The sequence below is a fragment of the Odocoileus virginianus genome, chromosome 17 (genome assembly GCF_023699985.2).
Source record: "Odocoileus virginianus isolate 20LAN1187 ecotype Illinois chromosome 17, Ovbor_1.2, whole genome shotgun sequence".
Lineage (NCBI taxonomy): Eukaryota > Metazoa > Chordata > Mammalia > Artiodactyla > Cervidae > Odocoileus > Odocoileus virginianus.
Genome location: NC_069690.1, coordinates 4543306 through 4563211, shown reverse-complemented (window position 1 = coordinate 4563211; position 19906 = coordinate 4543306). Strand labels below are relative to the sequence as shown.

General features: G+C 36.0%; 1 protein-coding gene across 10 annotated transcripts in view; it reads right to left on the bottom strand.

Moving 5' to 3' along the window:
• Positions 1-19906, bottom strand: part of STXBP4 (syntaxin binding protein 4) — a 217841-nt gene that overhangs the window by 137869 nt on the left and 60066 nt on the right. For 9 of the 10 annotated variants that reach the window (XR_011492079.1, XM_070478469.1, XM_070478471.1 and 6 more), the window contains 2 exons: positions 8687-8783; positions 6308-6399 (listed from right to left, as the gene is read on the bottom strand). The exons of the other annotated variant lie outside the window; for it this stretch is intronic. Coding sequence is in view for 8 of the 9 variants with exons in the window: in XM_070478469.1 (XP_070334570.1) it covers positions 6308-6399; positions 8687-8783 (189 nt within the window). In the remaining variant the exon portion in view is untranslated. The remainder of the gene's footprint in view (positions 1-6307; positions 6400-8686; positions 8784-19906) is intronic. 10 annotated transcript variants of the gene reach the window in all.

The following is a 19906-nucleotide window of genomic DNA, read 5'->3' as shown; positions in this document are numbered from 1 at the left end:
GATATTTCATTGTTAGTGTAAAGAAATACAACCAATTTCTAAATGCTAATCTTGCACCCTATTGCCTTGCTGAATTCATTTATTAGATCTAGTAGATTTTGTGGAAATTCTTTAGGGTTTTCTATATATATAATATCATTTCATCTGCAAATAATGAGAACTTTATCTCTTTCCTTCCAATCTGGATATCTTTTATCTGATTGCAGTGCCAGGACTTCTAATACTATGTAGAAAAGAAGTGGTGAGAACTGACATCCTTGTCTTGTCCTAGATTTTAGTGATAAGGCCTTCAGCTTTTTACCATTGCATATTCTATTGGCTGTGGTTTGTCACAGCTTTTATTACATTGAGATATGTTTCTTCTACATCCAGTTTGGTAAGGGTTTTTTATCATGAATGAATGCTGAATTCTATCAGATGCTTTTTTCCATCTGTTGAGATGATCATGTGGTTTTTTTACTTCTTCTCTTGATGTGGTATATCACACTGATTGACTTGTGCACTTGAACCATCCTTGTGAACTTGGAATGAATCCCACTTGATCATGATATATGATCTTTTTTATGAACTGTTGGATTCAGCTTGGTAATATTTTGCTGAGAGGTTATGCATCTACATTTATCAAAGATATTGGCCTATAATTTTCTTTTTGGTGGTAATTTTGTCTGGTTTTCATGTCAGGGTAATGACTTCAATGTCTTTGGGAGTGTTCCTTTCTCTTCAGTCTTTTGAAAGAGTTTGAGCAGGATTGGTAAAAGTTCTTTGTATGTCTGGTAGAATTCATCTGTGAAGCCATCTGCTCCTGGACTTATGTTTGTAGGGAGGCTTTTTTTTTAAAATTACATATTCTATTTCCCTTCTAGTGATCAGTCCGTTCAAAGCAATCTTGAGAAAAATAATTACAAAGTTGGAGGTTTCACAGTCCAAAACATAAGCATACACTATAAAGCTACAGTAATCAAAACAGTTTGGTACTGACACAAAAATAGATACATAGGTCAATGGAACAGAATCAAGAGCCCAGAAATAAACCCACACTTAGAGAGTCAATTAATCTACAACGTAAGAGGCAAGAGAACACAATGGAGAGAAGAGTCTCTTTAGTATGTGGTGCTGGTAAATGGGACAGCTACACACAAAAGAAGGAACTGGACTATTTTCTTACGCCATATACAAAAAGAAACACAAAGTTAATTTAAGACTTAAAAACTGTAAGACCTGAGACTATAAATCTCCTAGAAGGAAACATAAGCAGTATACTCTTCGACATCAGCCGTAGCACAGTTTTTTTTTTTTTGGTATCTCTCTTCAAGCAAGGGCAACAAAAGCAAAAATAAACAAATGGGAATAAATCAAACTAAAAAGCTTCTGTACAGCAAATGAAAACACCAATGAAATGAAAATGCAACCTACTGAATGAGAGATGTTATTTGCAAATGATATATACAATAAGGGGGTTGATATCAAAATACAAAAAAACTCATACAACACATTATCAAAGAACAAAAACCTCAATTAAAAATGGGCAGCGGATGTGAACAGACATTTACCAAAGAAGATATATTGACAGCTATCAGGAACTTGAAAAGGTACTAAACATTACTAATCATCAAGGAAATGTAAATTAAAACCACACTGAGATACCACCTCACACATATCATATGCTTATTATCAAGAAGACTATAAATAAGTGTTGGTAAGGATGTGAAGTAAAGGAAAACTCTCACACTGTCAGTGGGATTGTAAATTGTTGCACCCACTTTGGAAATCAGTATGCAGCTTCCTCAAAAAACTGAAAAGAGGACTTCCCTAGTGGTGCAATGGTTGGGAGTCTGCCTGCCGATGCAGGGGACACAGGTTCAGTCCCCAGCAGAGGAAGAATCTATACCACAGGGCACTGTAACTATGGAAGCATGTGTGCCCTGGAGCCTGGGCGCCACAACTACTGAATCACACGAACTGCGACTACTGAAGCCTGGGGGCTCCAGCACCAGGATCCGCAACAGGAGAAGCCACCACAGTGAGAAGCTCGGTGCTGCAACCCGAGCAGGCCCTGCTCACCACAGTTAGAGAAGGCCTGTGCAGAGCAACAAAGGCCCCACAGCCAAAACAAATGAAGGATTTTTACACACCGAAAAGAGAACTACCATCCAGCCCAGCAAGTCCGCTTCTGGGTATTTATCTGGAGAAAAATAAAACACGACTTTACAAAGATGTGTCGCAGCACTATTCACAAAAGCTAAGACATGGAAACAACCTAAGTGTCTGTCAATGGATGAACAAACAAAGATGTGGTATGTGTGTATAAACATATATATAAACACACACACACATGCATATATATGATGTTATATATTTAACATTATACAACATATATATATTATTACTCAGCCATGAAAAGAAGGAATCTTGCTATTTGTGACAACATGGGTAAACATGAAGGGTATTACACTAAGTGAAATAATTCAGAAAAAAAAAAATGCCATATGACCTCATTTACATGTGGAACCTAAAAAACAAAACAAACAAAAGGAATAAAACAAAACAGAAATTGACTATACATACAGAAAGCAAACAGGTGGCTGCCAGAGGGGAGACAGGTGGGGATGGATGTGAAATAGGTGAAGGGGATTAAGACATACAAAGTTCCAAATATATTAAATAAACAAGTCATAGGGATATAATGTATACATAGAGAATACAGTCAATAACATTGTAACAACATTTATCATGATAGGTAGTAACTGGTTTTATTGTTGCTATCATTTCATAATGTATAAAACTCATTCTCTATATTATACACCTGAAACTAATATAATAATACATTTTAATTATAACTTTTAAAAACTATGTTGATAATAATTGGAAACCAAACCAAACAACCAACCATTACACAATTAGACTAAGGTAGTTTTAAAGCAAGAAACATTCTCAAGATGAAGAGATTCAACAACCTGTCAGACTATGACAACTCTAAAATAAAAATAATAATAAAAGCTCATGATATGCAAAGCAAAAATTAGCAGAGCCAAATGGAGGAAATTTTAAAACATCTGTCTCTCAGTTACAGACAATACAATAAAAGGCAACAACAACAAAAAAAAATAAGTAATGAAAGGGAAAATTTTCAAATAGAAAATTTGAATCACATGATCTGAACCTTGACCTGACACATAGAAAGCACTGCACCCAACAACTGTAAAACATACGTGCTTTTCACACAACAGAAAACATTCCATAAAATTGACTAGATGCTGGGTATATGGTCAAAGGATTAATACCACACAGAATATGTCTGAATTAAATATGTCTGTGAATATGTCTCTGAATATGGCCCTCTAAATTAAACTAGAAATCAATAACCAAAAGGGAACTATAGTATATCACTAGAAAATGTTTAAAACAGTTTAAAATAAGTCAAAGACATATCCACAACAGAAAAATTATATACTGTTGAGTGATTATTAAAATATTACCTATAAAAACTTAGGGATATGGGGTTTTCCTGTTGGTCCAGTGGTTAAGACTCTGTCTGCTAATGCAGGGGACACAGGCTGAAGCCCTGGTCTAGGAAGATCCCACACGCCACGGGGCAAGTAAGCCCATGTGCCACAACCACTGAGCCCTGATGCTGCAAGTCCTGAAGCCAGTACACAGAGAGGCGGTGCTCTGCAATGAGAAGCCCACGCACCCCAGCCAAGAGCAGCCCTGCTCACTGCAGCTAGGGAACGCCCATGCTCAGCAACAAAGGCCCACCACAGTCAAACACTTAAGGACAGAGAAAAAACTTGTGGGTGTGAGTACTCTGTAAAAATTGTGTTGGGAGTTCCCTGGTGGTCTAGTGGTTAGGATTCATTGCTTTCACTGCAGAGGCCTGGGTCTGATTCCTAATTTGGAAACTGAGATCCCATAAGTTGTGTGATGGAATAAAAAAAAAAAAATTGTACAGTATATCTATAACATAAAAAGCAGTATCATCAAAAATAAGGATTAAAAATTTGAAAAAAATCCATGCTAATGTTTAATAGATTTTAATATCTTGATGAAAAGAATTTTTTTCTAGGAAAATGTAGATCAACAACATTACCCAAGAAGAGAACAAACATTTGAATAAAGCCACCTTAGAAGACATTATATAGGAAACATCCCCTCTCCTGAAAGATCTAGGCCCCAATCACTTGGCATATGAAACATTTTCAAGCCTTCAAGGAACAGGTAAAGTTTCTATTATTTAAATTGCTTCAGCAGAACTGGATGACCCATGAACAATGTGAGGGGTTAGGGGCAATGATCCTCTACATAGTGGAAAATCTGAGTATGACTTTACAGTAAGCCCTCCACATCTGTGATTTTGCACCCAGGCATTTAACAAACTTTGGATTATGTAGTACTATAGTATATAATACTGAAAAAAAACCTGTGATGCAGTGGACCTGTACAGTACAAACATATGTAGTTCAATGGCTAACCATAAAACTTGTTCATTAAGTAAGATAATGGTAGTTTCTTTTTCAGAAATTAAAAATGGAAAATGGCTCAAATATCATGGAAATTAGGTTCTTGCTCCATTTTGTAGCTCTTATTCAATAGCATTCAGAAAAAGTAAAAAATTGTGAAAGAGACAAAAGTAATTAACTTCAAATGTCTACCTAGAAAACTCAAGATAAATAACTGAAAAATAACTAGAATGAGGGAGTTCAGTACAGTGGCATCACACAAAATAGCCATTCAAAAATCAATTTTTATTAATAAATTAGAAAATATAATGACTAAAAAAAAGTCCCAGTTTCAATAGCATCAAAAACTATAGTTTACCTATTTGACTTAACAAGAAATATTCAAGACCACTATGAAGCAAGATATAATTTCCTCTTTCCAAACATCAACAAAGACCTAAATGAATGAAGAAATAAACCATTTCACTTCTCTCAAACCATCCTCTATAGTCAATAAAATTCCAATTAAAAACAGAAAGTCCCAACTGAATTTTCATTACCATTGCACAATGATTCTAAAGATCATGTAGTTAGATAAAAATCAAGAAGCTAGCAAAAGAAGGAAAGACTTGACCTAACAGATATCAACCTAGATCTATTAAGCTAGGGTAATCAAGATAATACTGTCCTGGCAGAAAGAAATAGACCAATGAAATAGAGTGGTTTGTCTAGAAATATCTTGAGTATTCATATGAAATTTAGGACATATTAAAATCTGTATTTTAAATTAGCTGCAAAAGTGGAAAAGGATAGTTACTGAATAAATGATGATGAATAAGGGCAAGTGGTTATTTATTTGAGGCCCAACCTCATGAATAAACAAAAATTACTTATAAAGAGTATGTTATATATATATACTATAAAATGAAAAGATCTTCCTTAATAATGTACCAAATATCCATAAAGAACTGAAAGATTTGACAATAAAAATATCAAAGTTTTATAGAACAAATGACTTACGAAGTTAACAGACTTCATGACTTCATTTCAGATAAAGCACAAAAATAGAAGAACAGATCTATGTTGTTGGAGGGCCAAAGAGTAGCCTGTTACCTTGACTTGGGGTGGGGAGGGTCAGCATAGAGAACTAGAAAGGAGCGTGGGAGTGGAGACATCAGGGTCCCAGTGGTCTCTTTAACCCTGCGTTTCTTGGTGTGGGTGCTGACTACACAAGGATGGTTCAGACTGCAATATTTTAGGGTTAACATTTCAGATATAGTACTCTTCTGTGGTAAACTTAAAGACGAGAGTATCATAATGGCATAGTGAGAGAGGAGGATAAAGGAGATCAAGACAAAATTTCACTTTTGATTTTTAAATTATCTGTATTTCATATATTTACCCAGGAAGCACGTTTAATCTGCTTAACTTATTTTCTAAAAAACAAGCAAGCATATGTATGTGACATGTAACACGTAAGACGTGCTGTGCTGTGCTTAATCACTCAGTCGTGTCCGACTCTTTGTGACCCTGTGGACTGTAGCCCCCCAGGCTCCTCTGTCCATGGGGATTCTCCAGGCCAGAATACTAGAGTGAATTGCCATGCTCTTCTCCAGGGAATCTTCTCAATCTAGGGATCAAACCCAGGTCTCCTGCACTGCAGGCAGATTCTGTACTGTCTGAGCTACCAGGGAAGCCCAAGAATACTGGCGTGGGTGGCCCATCCCTTCTCCAGGGGATGTTCCCGACCCAGGAATCAAACTCGGGTCTCCTGCATTACAGGCGGATTCTTTACCAGCTGAGCTACCAGGGAAGTCCATTTAAGACATGACTTAAGTGCAATTAAGACAATTCTATAGGGCATACTCTACCTGTGAATTTAATATGCTGGTAATTTCATGTGCATTGACACTGGCTTCATCCAATTGCAAGCAAAACAAGTTTTTGGCAACGTGGACAAAATCTAAAACGGAACACATTTCAGTAAGAATACAGCACTTAACCTTATCTAAGTAAACTTTACCTTTCTCTACATGAAGTTGAAGCTATATGTTATAATAACGGTTAAAATTTAACTGACTTAAATAGGATTAATAACAACAACAATAGTAGTAGCAGTAATAATAATAATAGCAGTGAATGTTTCTGTAACTGCCTCAAATGCTAGGAATGGCACTTTGTAATTTCATCTCCAGAATTTTCTGAGATAGACCCTTTAATCCTCTCCATTTTATAGTTTGCGGCTAAGTCAACTTGGCAAATAAGTAGCAGAGCATTTAAAGTCTGACTCAAAGACATATTCTCTTGGTTGTTATATAACACTGCCTAATGCCAACCTGGCAAACTGTAAGTTTCTTTAGACATGCTCATCTATCTTCAATTTTTAAAAAAATTTGGCTATTATATTTTTACTTTCCAATGATCTTTTTAATTGTTCCTATTTTACAATATCCTACTTTATTTCATGGAAAGCTTAGTTTTGTTTATTGTTTCTAATATATGGTTTACCTGAAGTTCTCTGCTCTTGCAATATTCCTTTTTTCTGAGTTCCTCTTTTTCTATTTATCTGCCACTTTGGGGCTTTACATTCTACATTGAAGGATTTCTCCAAATGTCTCTTAAATCCTGGCTTTAAGTTTACATTCAAGAAAAATTAGGTACTAAATCATTGATTGGAAATTTTGTGTGCATAACTCTCTTTGTTAGCCAGTGGGTTTCACTTCAGGTAGCCAACTATTTTGATGTCTTGTTCAGGTTCTTTGGAGAAACTCCTACAACTGGTTACCCTACCCATAGGGTATGAATATGGTTGCAAATATCACTGAGCAATCTGAGTGTGTGTTGTGAGAGATAATTCACCATACATATCCCTAAATTCCCTAGCTGCTGGCAACTATAGGTGCAGAATCAATCTGGTTTAAGTTCTCAAGAGGATAGACTTATTTTCCTCTGCAAGGGTAAGGGAGTGGTAGTTGCTGGATTGCTTGAAAGAGGGCAGGGAAAAGCATACCTAATTGCTCCTTAAATAGATTCCTAACAACTCTGTTCTAAATGCCCTGCCTACACCCAGCCTTAAGTACCTGATGCTCTCAATTCCTAAACCTTTATAGGAATTGGCTTGTTCCTGCTGTGATTCCCCTGTCTTTTCAATCACTTGGGCTTTACATGCCTCTGCTCACTAATTCATTTACTGTCCTCATTTACTTTCTGTCCTTATACATGCTGGTTGTACATGTATTTCTGTTTCTTGTTCTCATTATTTGGTGATTTTCAAAAGGAGAGGGGAGCAAATATATTTTTTTAGCACTTCAAAACCCCAAATTTCTTTCTTTAGCAATGCTGATGCTTTTAGAATGATACAATGTTGCATCTACTCTATAAAAAAATTATTAAATTCTTAATGCTGTTAAGGATACAAAAAACAGTTACATTCAAACATTACTAGTGGCAGAACAAATATGCGTGTAAAATCTGTATGCGTGTAAAATCTCTCTGAAAAACAATTTATCAATACATATGAAAAGTCTAAGCCACTTGTGGGAATTTATCCTAAGAGAAAGAAGAAAAAAGCTATATAAATATAGAATTATTTATATTATCAGTTAATGAAAAACCATCAACATTTCCAATAGTGCGGTCTATGATATTATTATATCATATTGGTTGAAAAAAAAGTTTAGACTTTCATAATAGCAGAACTAGGGCTTCTGTATTTTGTATTATTTCTTTAGTTATTACTAAAGTAACATTTATGCAATAAATTAAAAATAGACCATAACATGATAGAATGATATTTTAAAGCTGAAAGAGTCTAAGAAAGCTCTCCTTTCTGTTGACTCAGTTAGGCCAGTAATTTTGAGTTTTTAGAATACTGTTTAAGGCATTATGTGCATGCTCAGTCGCTTCAGTTGTGTCTGACTGTTTGAGACCTCATGGACTGTATATAGCTCTCCAGGCTCCTCTGTCCATGGGATTCTCCAGGCAAGAATACTGGGGTGGGTTGCCAGGCCCTCCTCCAGGGGATCTTCATGACCCAAGGATCAAATCCGCATCTCCTGCTTTACAGGTGGATTATTTACCGCTGAGCCACCAACAAAGTCCCACCCTTTAAGGAACTTGACATATTAATAGAAGTGGTTTTTGTTTTTCTTTTCTTCCTTCTAAAGAAGAGGCACTCTTAATGAATATGGGCCACAGCAACTCTTTGACCAAGTTTCTGTGATGATGCAACATGATGAACCTCACGTTACCTCCAAAAGACACTGTCCCCTTTGGGTCTACTTGTATTTGCTGTCTCAGGGCTTGGTGTTGCTCTTTTGTGGGCTGAATTCCAAGATAATTTAGAGCCTGGAATGGAAAGGATGTATGTGAAGCAATTTTTACAAATCTCCAAAGAATAATTATACATTATTTTACAACCCAGTGAAAAGAATCAATATCCGGAACAGTGACCATGATCAAAAAAGGTCTGATAAATATTTATGAATTAATTTTCCATTAAACATTATCTTCTTGATCTTCCACCACCTCACTTTTTTCCCCAAGGAAAGCTGGCACTTTAGCCAGTGTCAAATTTGTAAGCATATCCCTAGAACCAAAATTCAAACTATTTCTTAGTTTTTAAAAATATGTGACAAGGAAGAAGAAAAATGCAAGAAAATTCTAATAAATCTGACTTAATGTCAACTTTTTGTTTGATATTTTGTACTTGAGACCAAAACTAAGGTTGCCAAGAATTGGGTCGAATACAAAAAATTCTAATTTTTGGTTTGTTTATGGGCAAGCTTAAACAAATAATAAACTAAAAAGCATGCTCTGGAACCCACTTCTTTCTACTGTCTCTTTTTAGTACCCATAATTGGTTAAAATTTCAGAGACTGATAGTTGTATTACTATTTCAATGTTTACTCTCTCCTTGTTCTTTAGTAACAGAACCACAATTTCTAGCTAAAAACATCATCAAATAGCTAAAAGATATTTCCTAGCCTCCTTTTCAGCTTGATGAGGCCATATGACCATGTACTAGTCAAGGAGATGGAAGGCAAACTTGCAGGGAACTTCCAGCAAGTCTTTCAAAAGTAGGGGTAGGTGCTTCTTGTCCCTTTTCCTTCTCACTTAAGTCTTAATTAAAAGAAAGAAGAAAAAAAAAGAATGAAAAAAGAAAAAGAAAGGAGGTAAGAAAGAAAAGCTTGCTGGAATTTAAGTTATCTTGATTCATGAGCTACCTCAATAAAGATGGTGGAGCAGAAAGATACTTAAAGCATGAGGAACCTCCATGCCAGCCCTGGATTACCTTCTTTCAGGTTTCTTTTTGGTTTAAGATAAACAAAACTCTAATGGAAATCACTGTTGGTTTACGTTCAAAGGTTATATATAGCAAAATATAGCCATACACTAATGCATAAAATCTAACTAGATGACCTATTATTAGATTCTGGCAAGAACATCAAAATTAAAATGTAGGTAAAAGTTAATACTAGTAATTGCCCTTTATATATTGCTTCCTCCTTTGAAATTTGCTAAGTCATCCATCACTTCATTTACCAAATATGTATTTAGTGCTTACTATTTGTTATTCACTGAACTATGCAAAGGGACATACAGATAAGATATTGCCACTACCTACCATCATCTCTATGGTGAAAACAACATATAAATAAATGTAACTAGTGTAATATGCAATTTAATAAAGTGTGTACAGAGTGTGTGTGCTTATTTGCTCAGTCGTGTCCGACTCTTTGTGAACCCATGGACTGCAGCCAGCTAGACTCCCGCAGCAAAAATAAATAGGTCAATGTATAGATGGCTGGGCATAGTGAGAAAAGTAAACAAGAAGAAGGGAAAACATCAGGAGATTTCTTCAAAAGTGATTCTAGAGCTTAAGTCAGCATCATCTGCCTGCCCTGTCTATACAGTCATAGCCTTGCATAACATAGGATAATGATTCTTAACTTTTGACAGTTTTTTCCTTTAGTCATAAAAATTCCAGATACAGAAAAAAAGGAAAAAAAAGGAAAAACAATAATACAAAGAACACCTAAATAGACACTCATTGGTATCTACCTATTTAACAAATAAACATTATACACTTGGCTGAAAGCTTTCTCCATTGTTCTCAGCAGGAACCAGTATCCTAAAGCTAAGGTAGCCTTCCTGTTCAGGATTTGAGGCCATTACATTTATTCCTTAATAACACCTACTCTTATATATTTATGATTTCACACGAACAGTATAAGGCAAAGGATAGCCTTACAAATTATTTTTATCTTTTACCTCAGTGTTATAGTTTAATATTGAACATACTGACAAAAACTAAAGTGTGATAACAGCAAATGTTGTTAAGAATGTAGAAGAAAAGAAGTGCTTATATACTAGTGTTGTGCATAAATTGGTACAACCAGTTTGGAAACAATTTTACAGTATCTAAGAAAGTTGACAGTATATATACCCTATGATGAGGAGATATGTAAAATGTCATTATAAAAAACAGACTGGAGAAATTCTAAAAAGTCCATCAATTAGAGAATGGATAATAATAATACATTCATCCAGTTGGACACCATTTAAATTTTAAAAAAGTGAACTATTTGCTGTTATCACACTTTAATTTTTGTTAACATGTTGATTATGGAATCGTATGTTGTTTGTTCATTTGTATTCTAACTATTGATACAAGATTTAACTTCCTTTATATATTTCCTAGCAATGTTTTTGACATAACTTATTTAGAAGTATATTTTAAATTTTCATATACAACATTCTAGGAAGTATTTTCTTTCTTTTTTTATTTTTTAGTGAGTCCTAATTTGGTTGCATTCTCCAAATTGTAAAAACCCAAAATGTTCTGCTGCTGCTGCTGCTAAGTTGCTTCAGTCGTGTCCAACTCTGTGTGGCCCCATAGACGGCAGCCCACCAGGCTCCCCCGTCCCTGGGATTCTCCAGGCAAGAACACTGGAGTGGGTTGCTACGTCCCTCTCCAACACATGAAAGTGAAAAGTGAAAGTGAAGTCACTCAGTTGTGTCTGACTCTTCGCGACCCCTGGGACTGTAGGCTACTAGGCCCCTCCACCCATGGGATTTTCCAGGCAAGAGTACTGGAGTGGGTTGCCACGTCCTTCTCCAAAAGTGTCCTGAGACATTGCCAAATGACCCCTGAGGCAAAAGACCTGCATCCCTGACCTTAAGAACCACTGCTCCAGAGACAAACACTATTTGTCAACTGGTGTATAGTTTTCCTGACTTCTTCTTTGAATATAGCATCTATATATTAAAAAAATTAAATAACATATATTTTTGCCAAAATTAAACTACATACAGTGCTTTCTATTTTATGTCATTGTGTCCAACTCTTTGCAACCCCATGGACACACAGTCCTCCCAGACCTCACCATCTCCTGAAGTTTACCCAAGTTCATGTTCATTGCATCAGTGATGCCATCCAGCATCTCATCCTCTGATGCCCTCTTCTCCTTCTGCCCTCAGTCTTTCCCAGCATCAGGGACTTTTCCAACATGTCGGTTGTTTGCATCAGATGACCAAAATACTGGAGCTTCAGCTTCAGCATTAGTCCCTCTAACAAGTATTCAGGGTTGATTTCCCTTAACATTGACTGCTTTGATCTCCTTGCTGTCCAATGGACTTTCAGGCATCCTCTCCAGCACCACAGTTCAAAGGCATCAATTCTTTGGTGTTCTGCCTTCTTTATGGTCCAGCTCTCACAACCATACATGACCGCTGGGAAGACCATAGCCTTGATGATACGGACCTATGTCAGCAAAGTAATGTCTTACTTTTCAACACCCTGTCTAGATTTGTCATAGTTTTCCTGCTAAGAAGCAAACGTCTTCTGATTTCATGGCTACAGTGACCATCTGCAGTGATTTTACAACCCAAGAGGAAATCTGTCACTACTTCCACCTTTTCCCCTTCTATTGCCATGAAGTAATGGGGTCAAATGCCATGGTCAGTTTTTTTTTTTTTGTTTTTCTTTTAACATTTAGTCTTAAGCTGGCTCTTTCACTCTCCTCATTCACCCTCATCAAGAGGCTCCTTAGCTCCCCTTTGCTTTCTCTCATTAGAGAGGTATCTTCCGCATATCTGAGGTTTATGTCTCTCCCGCCTATCTTTATTATAGCTTGTAACTACCACAGCCTGGCATTTCTCATGATATGCTCAGGTATAGGTTAAATAAACAGGGTAACAGCAGACAGCCCTGTTGTACTCCTTTCTCAATCTTGAACCAATGAGTCCGGTATTCCCATCTCTTTAAGAGCTTTCCACAGTTTGTTATGATCCACACAGTCAAAGGCTTTAGCATAGTCAATGAAACAGAGGTAAGATGTTTTTCTGGAATTCCTTTTTCTGTTTTTTTCTGGTTTCTATGATCCAATGAATGTTGGCAATTTGATTTCTGGCTCCTCTGCCTTTTTAAAATCCAGCTTGGACATCTGGAAGGCCTTGATTCACATAATGCTGAAGCCTAGCACATAAGATTTTAAGCATGACCTTAAAATCTCATCCTCCATGACTAGCATGGAGGATGAGTGCAACTGTCCGATGGTTAGCACATTCTTTAGTATTACCCTTCTTGGGAATTGGAATGAGGGTTGACCTTTTCCAGTCCTGGGGCCACTGCTGGGTCTTCCAGATTTGCTGACATATTGAGTGCAACACCTTGATGGCATCATCCTTTAGGGTTCTGAATAGTTCTACTGGAATTCCATTACATCCACTAGCTTTATTAACAGCAGTGCTTCCAAAGGCCCACTTGACTTCACTCTCCATAATGTGACTGACCACATGATTGAAGCAATCTGGTTCATTAAGATCTTTTTTGTATAGTTCTTCCATGTATTCTTAACATCTCTTCTTGATCTCTTCAGTGTCTAAGTCTCTACTGTTTCTGTCCTTTATAATGTCCATCTTTGGGCAAAATGTTGCCTTGATATTTCTAATTTTCCTGAAGAGATCTCCAGTCTTTCCCCTTATTTTTTTTTCTTTTAGTTTTATGTACTGTTCATTTAATAAGGCCTTCTTGTCTCTCCGTGCTATTCTTTGGAACTCTTTGTTTAGCTGGATATACTTTTCCCTTTCTCCCTTACTTTCCACTTCTTGTCTTTCTTCAGCTATTTGTAAAGCCTCCCCAGATAACTGCTGTGCCTTCTTGCTTTTCTCTTTCTTTGAGATGGTTTTTTTCGCTGCCTCCTGTACAATATTACGTGCCTCTGTCCATAGTTCAAAATTATTTAAAATACCAGATAGAAAATAACAAATCATGTCATTTTCACACCTTTTTCAAGATTCCACATTGTCACTGAGCAGCGCTAGCTGCATGCAACAAATTCTGATAAATTCTCTTTTCATTTTCATTCTGTTACAAACATTTTCTAATTTTTCTTGTTATGGCTTCTTAGATACACCCATAATTTAAAAGTGGACATTTAATTTTCATATACATGAGCTTTTAAAATTAATTTCTCATTATATGCTTTCTTCCTTGCAATCACCCTCTGTGTTTCTTCAGTTTTTCAACTTTATTGAGACTTTCAATGGCTAAGTCAAAGATCTCTCTTGGTAAATGTCATATTGCACTTAAAAATATGTGGGTTATTTTCAAATATCTTTGATGATTGATTTCTAACATGATTCAGACTCTGTATGATTTCAATACCTTTAGACCATGAAATTTTTGCACCTTGTTTTATATCCTTGGGTATGTTAAAGTGTCTCCTGGTTTATAGTCTATAAGAATTTGAATAGAATTTGTATTCTGCCATTGTGTGAAAATTGTATAAATCTTAATTATATTGAATTGGTTCATAGTGCTTTTCAGATCTACCATATCGTCCTACTTTTCTGTCTATTCATTCTATTAATTTTTGAGAGTTTGATATTGAAACTCCAACTATTAATAAAAATTTTAGTTTATCTACTTAAAAATAATTGTAGTATATAGTGGAATGATATGTAACTCTGTTCTGCATTTTTCAATTCTCCTATAAATGTGTTATTATACTTTTACTATTTAAATGACAAAAAAGAAAGAAAGAAAAAAAATAAATTAGAAACTCAATGGCTATGTGAGGTTAGGAGATGACTGCAAAGAAAGTAAATTAGAGAAACAATGCCTCACTGAAGTCAAATAGTGGGTAATTATAAGCATGTAAGCTGGGAAGAGGCTAATCAGAGTTAAAGTGTTATAAGTATTTAAGTACCTTGTACGTCTGAAAGAAAGGTAAAGATTCTGATTAACTTAAGACTAAGTTCAAGATGAATGTTTAAATTTTAAGGTAACCATTAAAAGATTACCAAGAAAAGGCTTAATTTCTAAACATGATGGGGAAGAATAAAAATAAAATTCAAAAACCACCAACAAAAAAATCAAACCAAAAAAATACAGTAAAGACAGGGGGGAAAAAAGAAGGGATTAAAAAAGAACAAAGAAAAAATTTTAAATATGACAAGATAAAGAAATAAAAATGCATTATAATAAGACTAAATGTAAAGTATATGGAACAATGGGAACACTTCCATAAGACTGGTAGGAATGAAAATTTGCACAATTACTTTAGAAAAAACATACACGAATTGAACAATTATTTTCTGAGCATATACTATGAGCCACATGCTTTTCTAGGAATTGAGGAAACAGAAGGAAAATTTTAACAATATCTCAAGCAAAGCTTAAAGCAAACACTTTGACCTCATTAATATTTTAGCAATCAACTTGTGAAAAGCATATAAATGATACTCAACATTTAGAATAGCATTACCTATTGAGGAAAGAGGTATATATGATCAAGAAGAAAGGCACAGGCAATGTCAAAGATTCTCATTCTTACCTGGATAGTGGGTACATGTGTATTTATTATTCTTTAATCTTTAGACATAAAATTTAATCATTCTTGCATATAGTTAATATTTTCATATAAAGAAATAAAAACAATTTTATAAAAATAATGCAAATAAAATATCCATCACAGAAGGTACTCAATATACAGTGGTTCTTATTATATTAAGCAATAATAATACTGAAAAATGCAATTAACTAAGTGCAAATTGTTCCTGAGTGAAAGAGCAACAGATGAAAGTTTTGTTGAAAGTAAAATTTACTCTGGAAGAACACAGCATGCCGGTGAGGGAGGTAAGCTCATAAATTTAAATTGGAAGTAATTTGATGGGAGATGAAGATGGCAGAGTAGGAGGACATGGAGCTCACCTCTTCCCACAAGCACATAAAAAATACATTGACATATGGAACAATTCTCAAGGAAAAGTAACTGGAAACTGGTATAAGGACATTCATACAACTGAGACTGAAAGAAAGATATGGCTAGCTGTGCAGGCCAGGAAGAGAAGTGATCGGGTTGGGACCTATGCCTGTGGTTGGGAACTTAGAGGAAAAGAGAGATCACAGGGACGGACATTCGTCCTGGGAGTGAGTGGGCTGAACCACAGACTGGGTGTCCCAGTCCCAGTCTGGGGAGACACAAGCCCCCGCGGGTACTGGGAGAACCGTGAGAACAGACAGAAAGGGTGGAGAAGCCCAGAGGTCACTCATGAGGGGTGGGCAGGCACTCGCGCAGGGTGGAGAGAGGTCTGTGCTAGCAGCTGCTGCCGTGCTGTTCTCCTCAGTCCAAGCAGAGAGAACACCCAGTCCCACTCAGTCTACGTCACAGCATGTACTGGACCTAGGGCACCCAGGACCTGGGCAAAGACTTGGCTTAGGGGTGCAGAGGTGACCTGGGGGTGCAGGGTGCAGCCCAGGTAGGCAGTGGCGGCTTGCTCAGGAGGTGCCCCAGAAACAGCCCACATTTATGACGGTAGCATGGGGGCAGACTTCCTGCGCCTGCCTTGCTAAGTACACCAGCCTAAGCTGAGCAAACACGCCAGCTTGGCTCACTCTAAGCCACAGGACAGCACTAGATCTGCGGCCACCACACCAGGGAAAGGGGCGAACATGGGCTGCATCTGAGCAGAGATGCTGCTGTCTGCAGAGGCAGACTTAGACGTCTGCAAATATACAGCCCCACTTGCTGCAGGACTCCCCTCCTTTGGGGCAAAGGCCCCAGTGCAAGGAGAAGTAAAAATACATACTAAGGGAAACAGAGCCAGTTCTAGCCTGACCTTCCAGGATTCTGCTTTGGCCACTTGGGAGCAAATCCTGCCCCTGACAGGGTGGTGACATTCAGTGACCAGAGAAGTCCCATCTCATACAGTGTGCAGGTTCTAGCTCCTCCATCAGCAGCCACACCTCCTACCAAAGTGACAGGTGCCAGCACATCCTGAGGAAAGATGTGATGGGCACCCATATCAAATCCAGCCCTTCCGCTAAAGACACTGGGCACATGCAGTCTGCATAGGGATGCTCTCACATAAGAATACTCCCTCAAGACCACAACAGGCACATCTTTCACCTAAATTCACAAAGACAGAGAAAACTAAAATGGACAGACAGAGGAACTACTCTCAAATGAAAGAGTAACAGAAAATCCCTGAAGAAAGTAAATAATGAAACAGAAATAATTTTCCAGATAAAGACTTTAAAACATTGCTAACTGAATTAAGGAAAATAATTTATCTAAACACAGATCATTTGAACAAGGAACTAGAAAATATAAAAAACATACAGTTGAAAACAGATAATTAATTAAATATCTGAAATAAATAAAAAAAATCTAGAAAAAAATGGATGCAAAGTAAATGACACAGAAAAATGCATTTGTGATCTGGAAGATAAAATAATGGAAATCATCCAATCAAAACAGCAGTTAGAAAGGCAAATTTTAAAAAGTAATATATGACATCTTTGGGATAACATTAGTATGCCAATATTCACATTATAGGGTTTCATATAATGTGAGAAGAGAAGCGAGAGGAAAAAAGGGTATCAAAAGCATGCGTGATTAAGTTGTGGCTGTAGATATCCCAAACGAAAGGAAGGAAACGTTATCTGGGCACAGGTAGCACAGAGGCTCATTAACAAGATGAACCCAAACATACCTACAGTAAGATATGTCATAATTAAAATGGTAAAAGTTAGAGACAGTTCTAAAAGCAGCAAGAAAAAAACAGAGTCATATACAAGGGAATATCCATAAGGCTAACAGTTGATTTTTTTGTAGAAACTTTGCCAGTAAGAAGGGAGTGGCATGTATATTCAAAATGTGGAGACTCTACCCAGCCATATTATCATGTAGAAAAGAAGGAGAGATGATATCTCAGGCAAGCAAAAACTGAATGAATTCAGTAATACCAGATCTACCCTTAAAAAAAAAATGCTGAAGGATCTTCTCTAAATGGAAAGGAAGTAAGCATCTATAGGAAAGGATAAAGCCCATTAGAAAAGACAGATATATAATAGGGATCACAGTTTACTTAAAAAGCTTAAATGAGCCAATATGTGGATTAAAAGATAAAAAACTATAAAAGCAACCCTACAAGAAACAGTTAAGGGATAAACATCAACAGTAAAATCTGAGATCAAAACCTAAATATGCGGGAGGAGAGAAAAAAATGTAGGTCTTCCAGAACACATTTGAATTTAAATGCCTTTCAGTTTAAATGAAGTAGATATAACTCTGGGTCAACATACGTGAACTCCATGGTAACCACACAGCAAAAACTTACAAAAGATACACAAAAAATTAAAAATAAAAGAAATCAAGCAAATTACTCAACAAAATCATCAAACCACAATGGGAAAAGCAAAGAAAGAAGAAATAAACAGAGAAGCCCTATAAAAATGACAGAAAAATAAGTAATAAAATGGCAGTAAGTAATTTCAGTTCAGTTCAGTCGCTCAGTTGTGTCTGACTCTTTTCAACCGCATGGACTGCAACACTCTAGGCTTCCCTGTCCATCACCAACTCCCGGAGCCTACCAATAATTACTGTAAATGTCAACAGAATAAACACTCCATCAAAAGATGGCTGATTGGATAAAAATACAAAATCCTTCAATACACTGTGTAGAAGAGAATCACTTTAGGGAAATGAATCACTTCATACAGACTGAAAGTGACGGGACAGAAAATAGCTATTTCATGCAAAATGAAAATGACAAGAAAGTGGTAACAATATGTGTATCAGACAAAATAGGCTTTAAAAGAAAGGTTATTACAAAAGACAAAGAAGAACATTATGCAATAATAAAGGGATCAATATAAGAAGATATTACACTCATTAATGTATGCACCTAGTAACAGGAGGACCTAAATATATAAAGCAAATATTAATAGAAACAAATGAAGAAAATGACAATAGTACAATAACAGTAAACTTTAACATCCTGCTGACATTAATGGACAAAACTGTCCAAACAGAAAAATCTATCAGAAAATCAATAAGGTCCTAATGACACAATAGAGTTGGATTTAATTGATATCTACAGGGCACTGCATTCCCCCCAAAGGAAGCATATGCATTCTTTGCAAGTATGCATGAAATGTTCTCTATGATAGATCACATACTCAACACAAAACAAATCTGAACAAATCTAAAAAATTACATCAAGCATCTTTTCTGACCACAATGGTCTTAAACTAGGAATCGACCACAGAAAGAAAAATACAAAAAGAATAAACACAGGGAGACTAAACAACCTGCTATTAAAATGGGTCAATGATGAAATCAAATAAGACAAATAAAAATGAAAATATAACTTTACAAAATCTTTGAGATGTTTAAAAGAAAAAAAAAACCAAACAAACCAAAAACAGTTCTGAGAGGGAAGTTCACAGTGACACAGGTCTTTCTCAAGAAATAAACAACCTAACTTACCATGCACGAGAATTAACAAAAGAACAAAGCCAAAAGCCAGCAGAAGGAAGGAAATAATAAACATCACAGAGGAAATAAAATAGAGATTAAAAGACAATAGGAAAGAATAAATCAAGAGGTGATTTTTTTGAAAGGATAAATAAAATTGACAAATGTGTATCTTGGCTCACCAAGAAGAAAAAAAGAGGACCCAAATAAACAAATTAAGAAATGAAAGAGGTTAAATAATAACTGACATCACAGAAATACAAAAAATCATGAGAATACTATAAACAGTTATTTGCCAATAAACTGGACACCCCAGAAGAAACAAATTTCTAGAAACATATAAACTGCTAAGACTGAGTCAAGAAGACAACAGACAATTTGAACAATCACTAGAAGTAAAAGAGAATCTGTAATAAAAATAATAGAATCTGCAAACAAAAGTCCAGGACCAACCAAATAGCTTCACTTGGGAATTCTACCAAACAGAAAGAACTTATACCTATCAGTCGTGAACTATTTCAAAAAATTTGAAGAGGAGGAAGCACTCCCAAATTCATTCTACAAGGCCACCATTATTGTGATATCAAAACCAGACAAAGATGCCACAAAAAATTAATTATGTGCCAATATCATTGATGAATACAGATGCAAAATCCTCAAAAAATATTAGCAAACCAAATCCAATAATACATTAAAAAGATT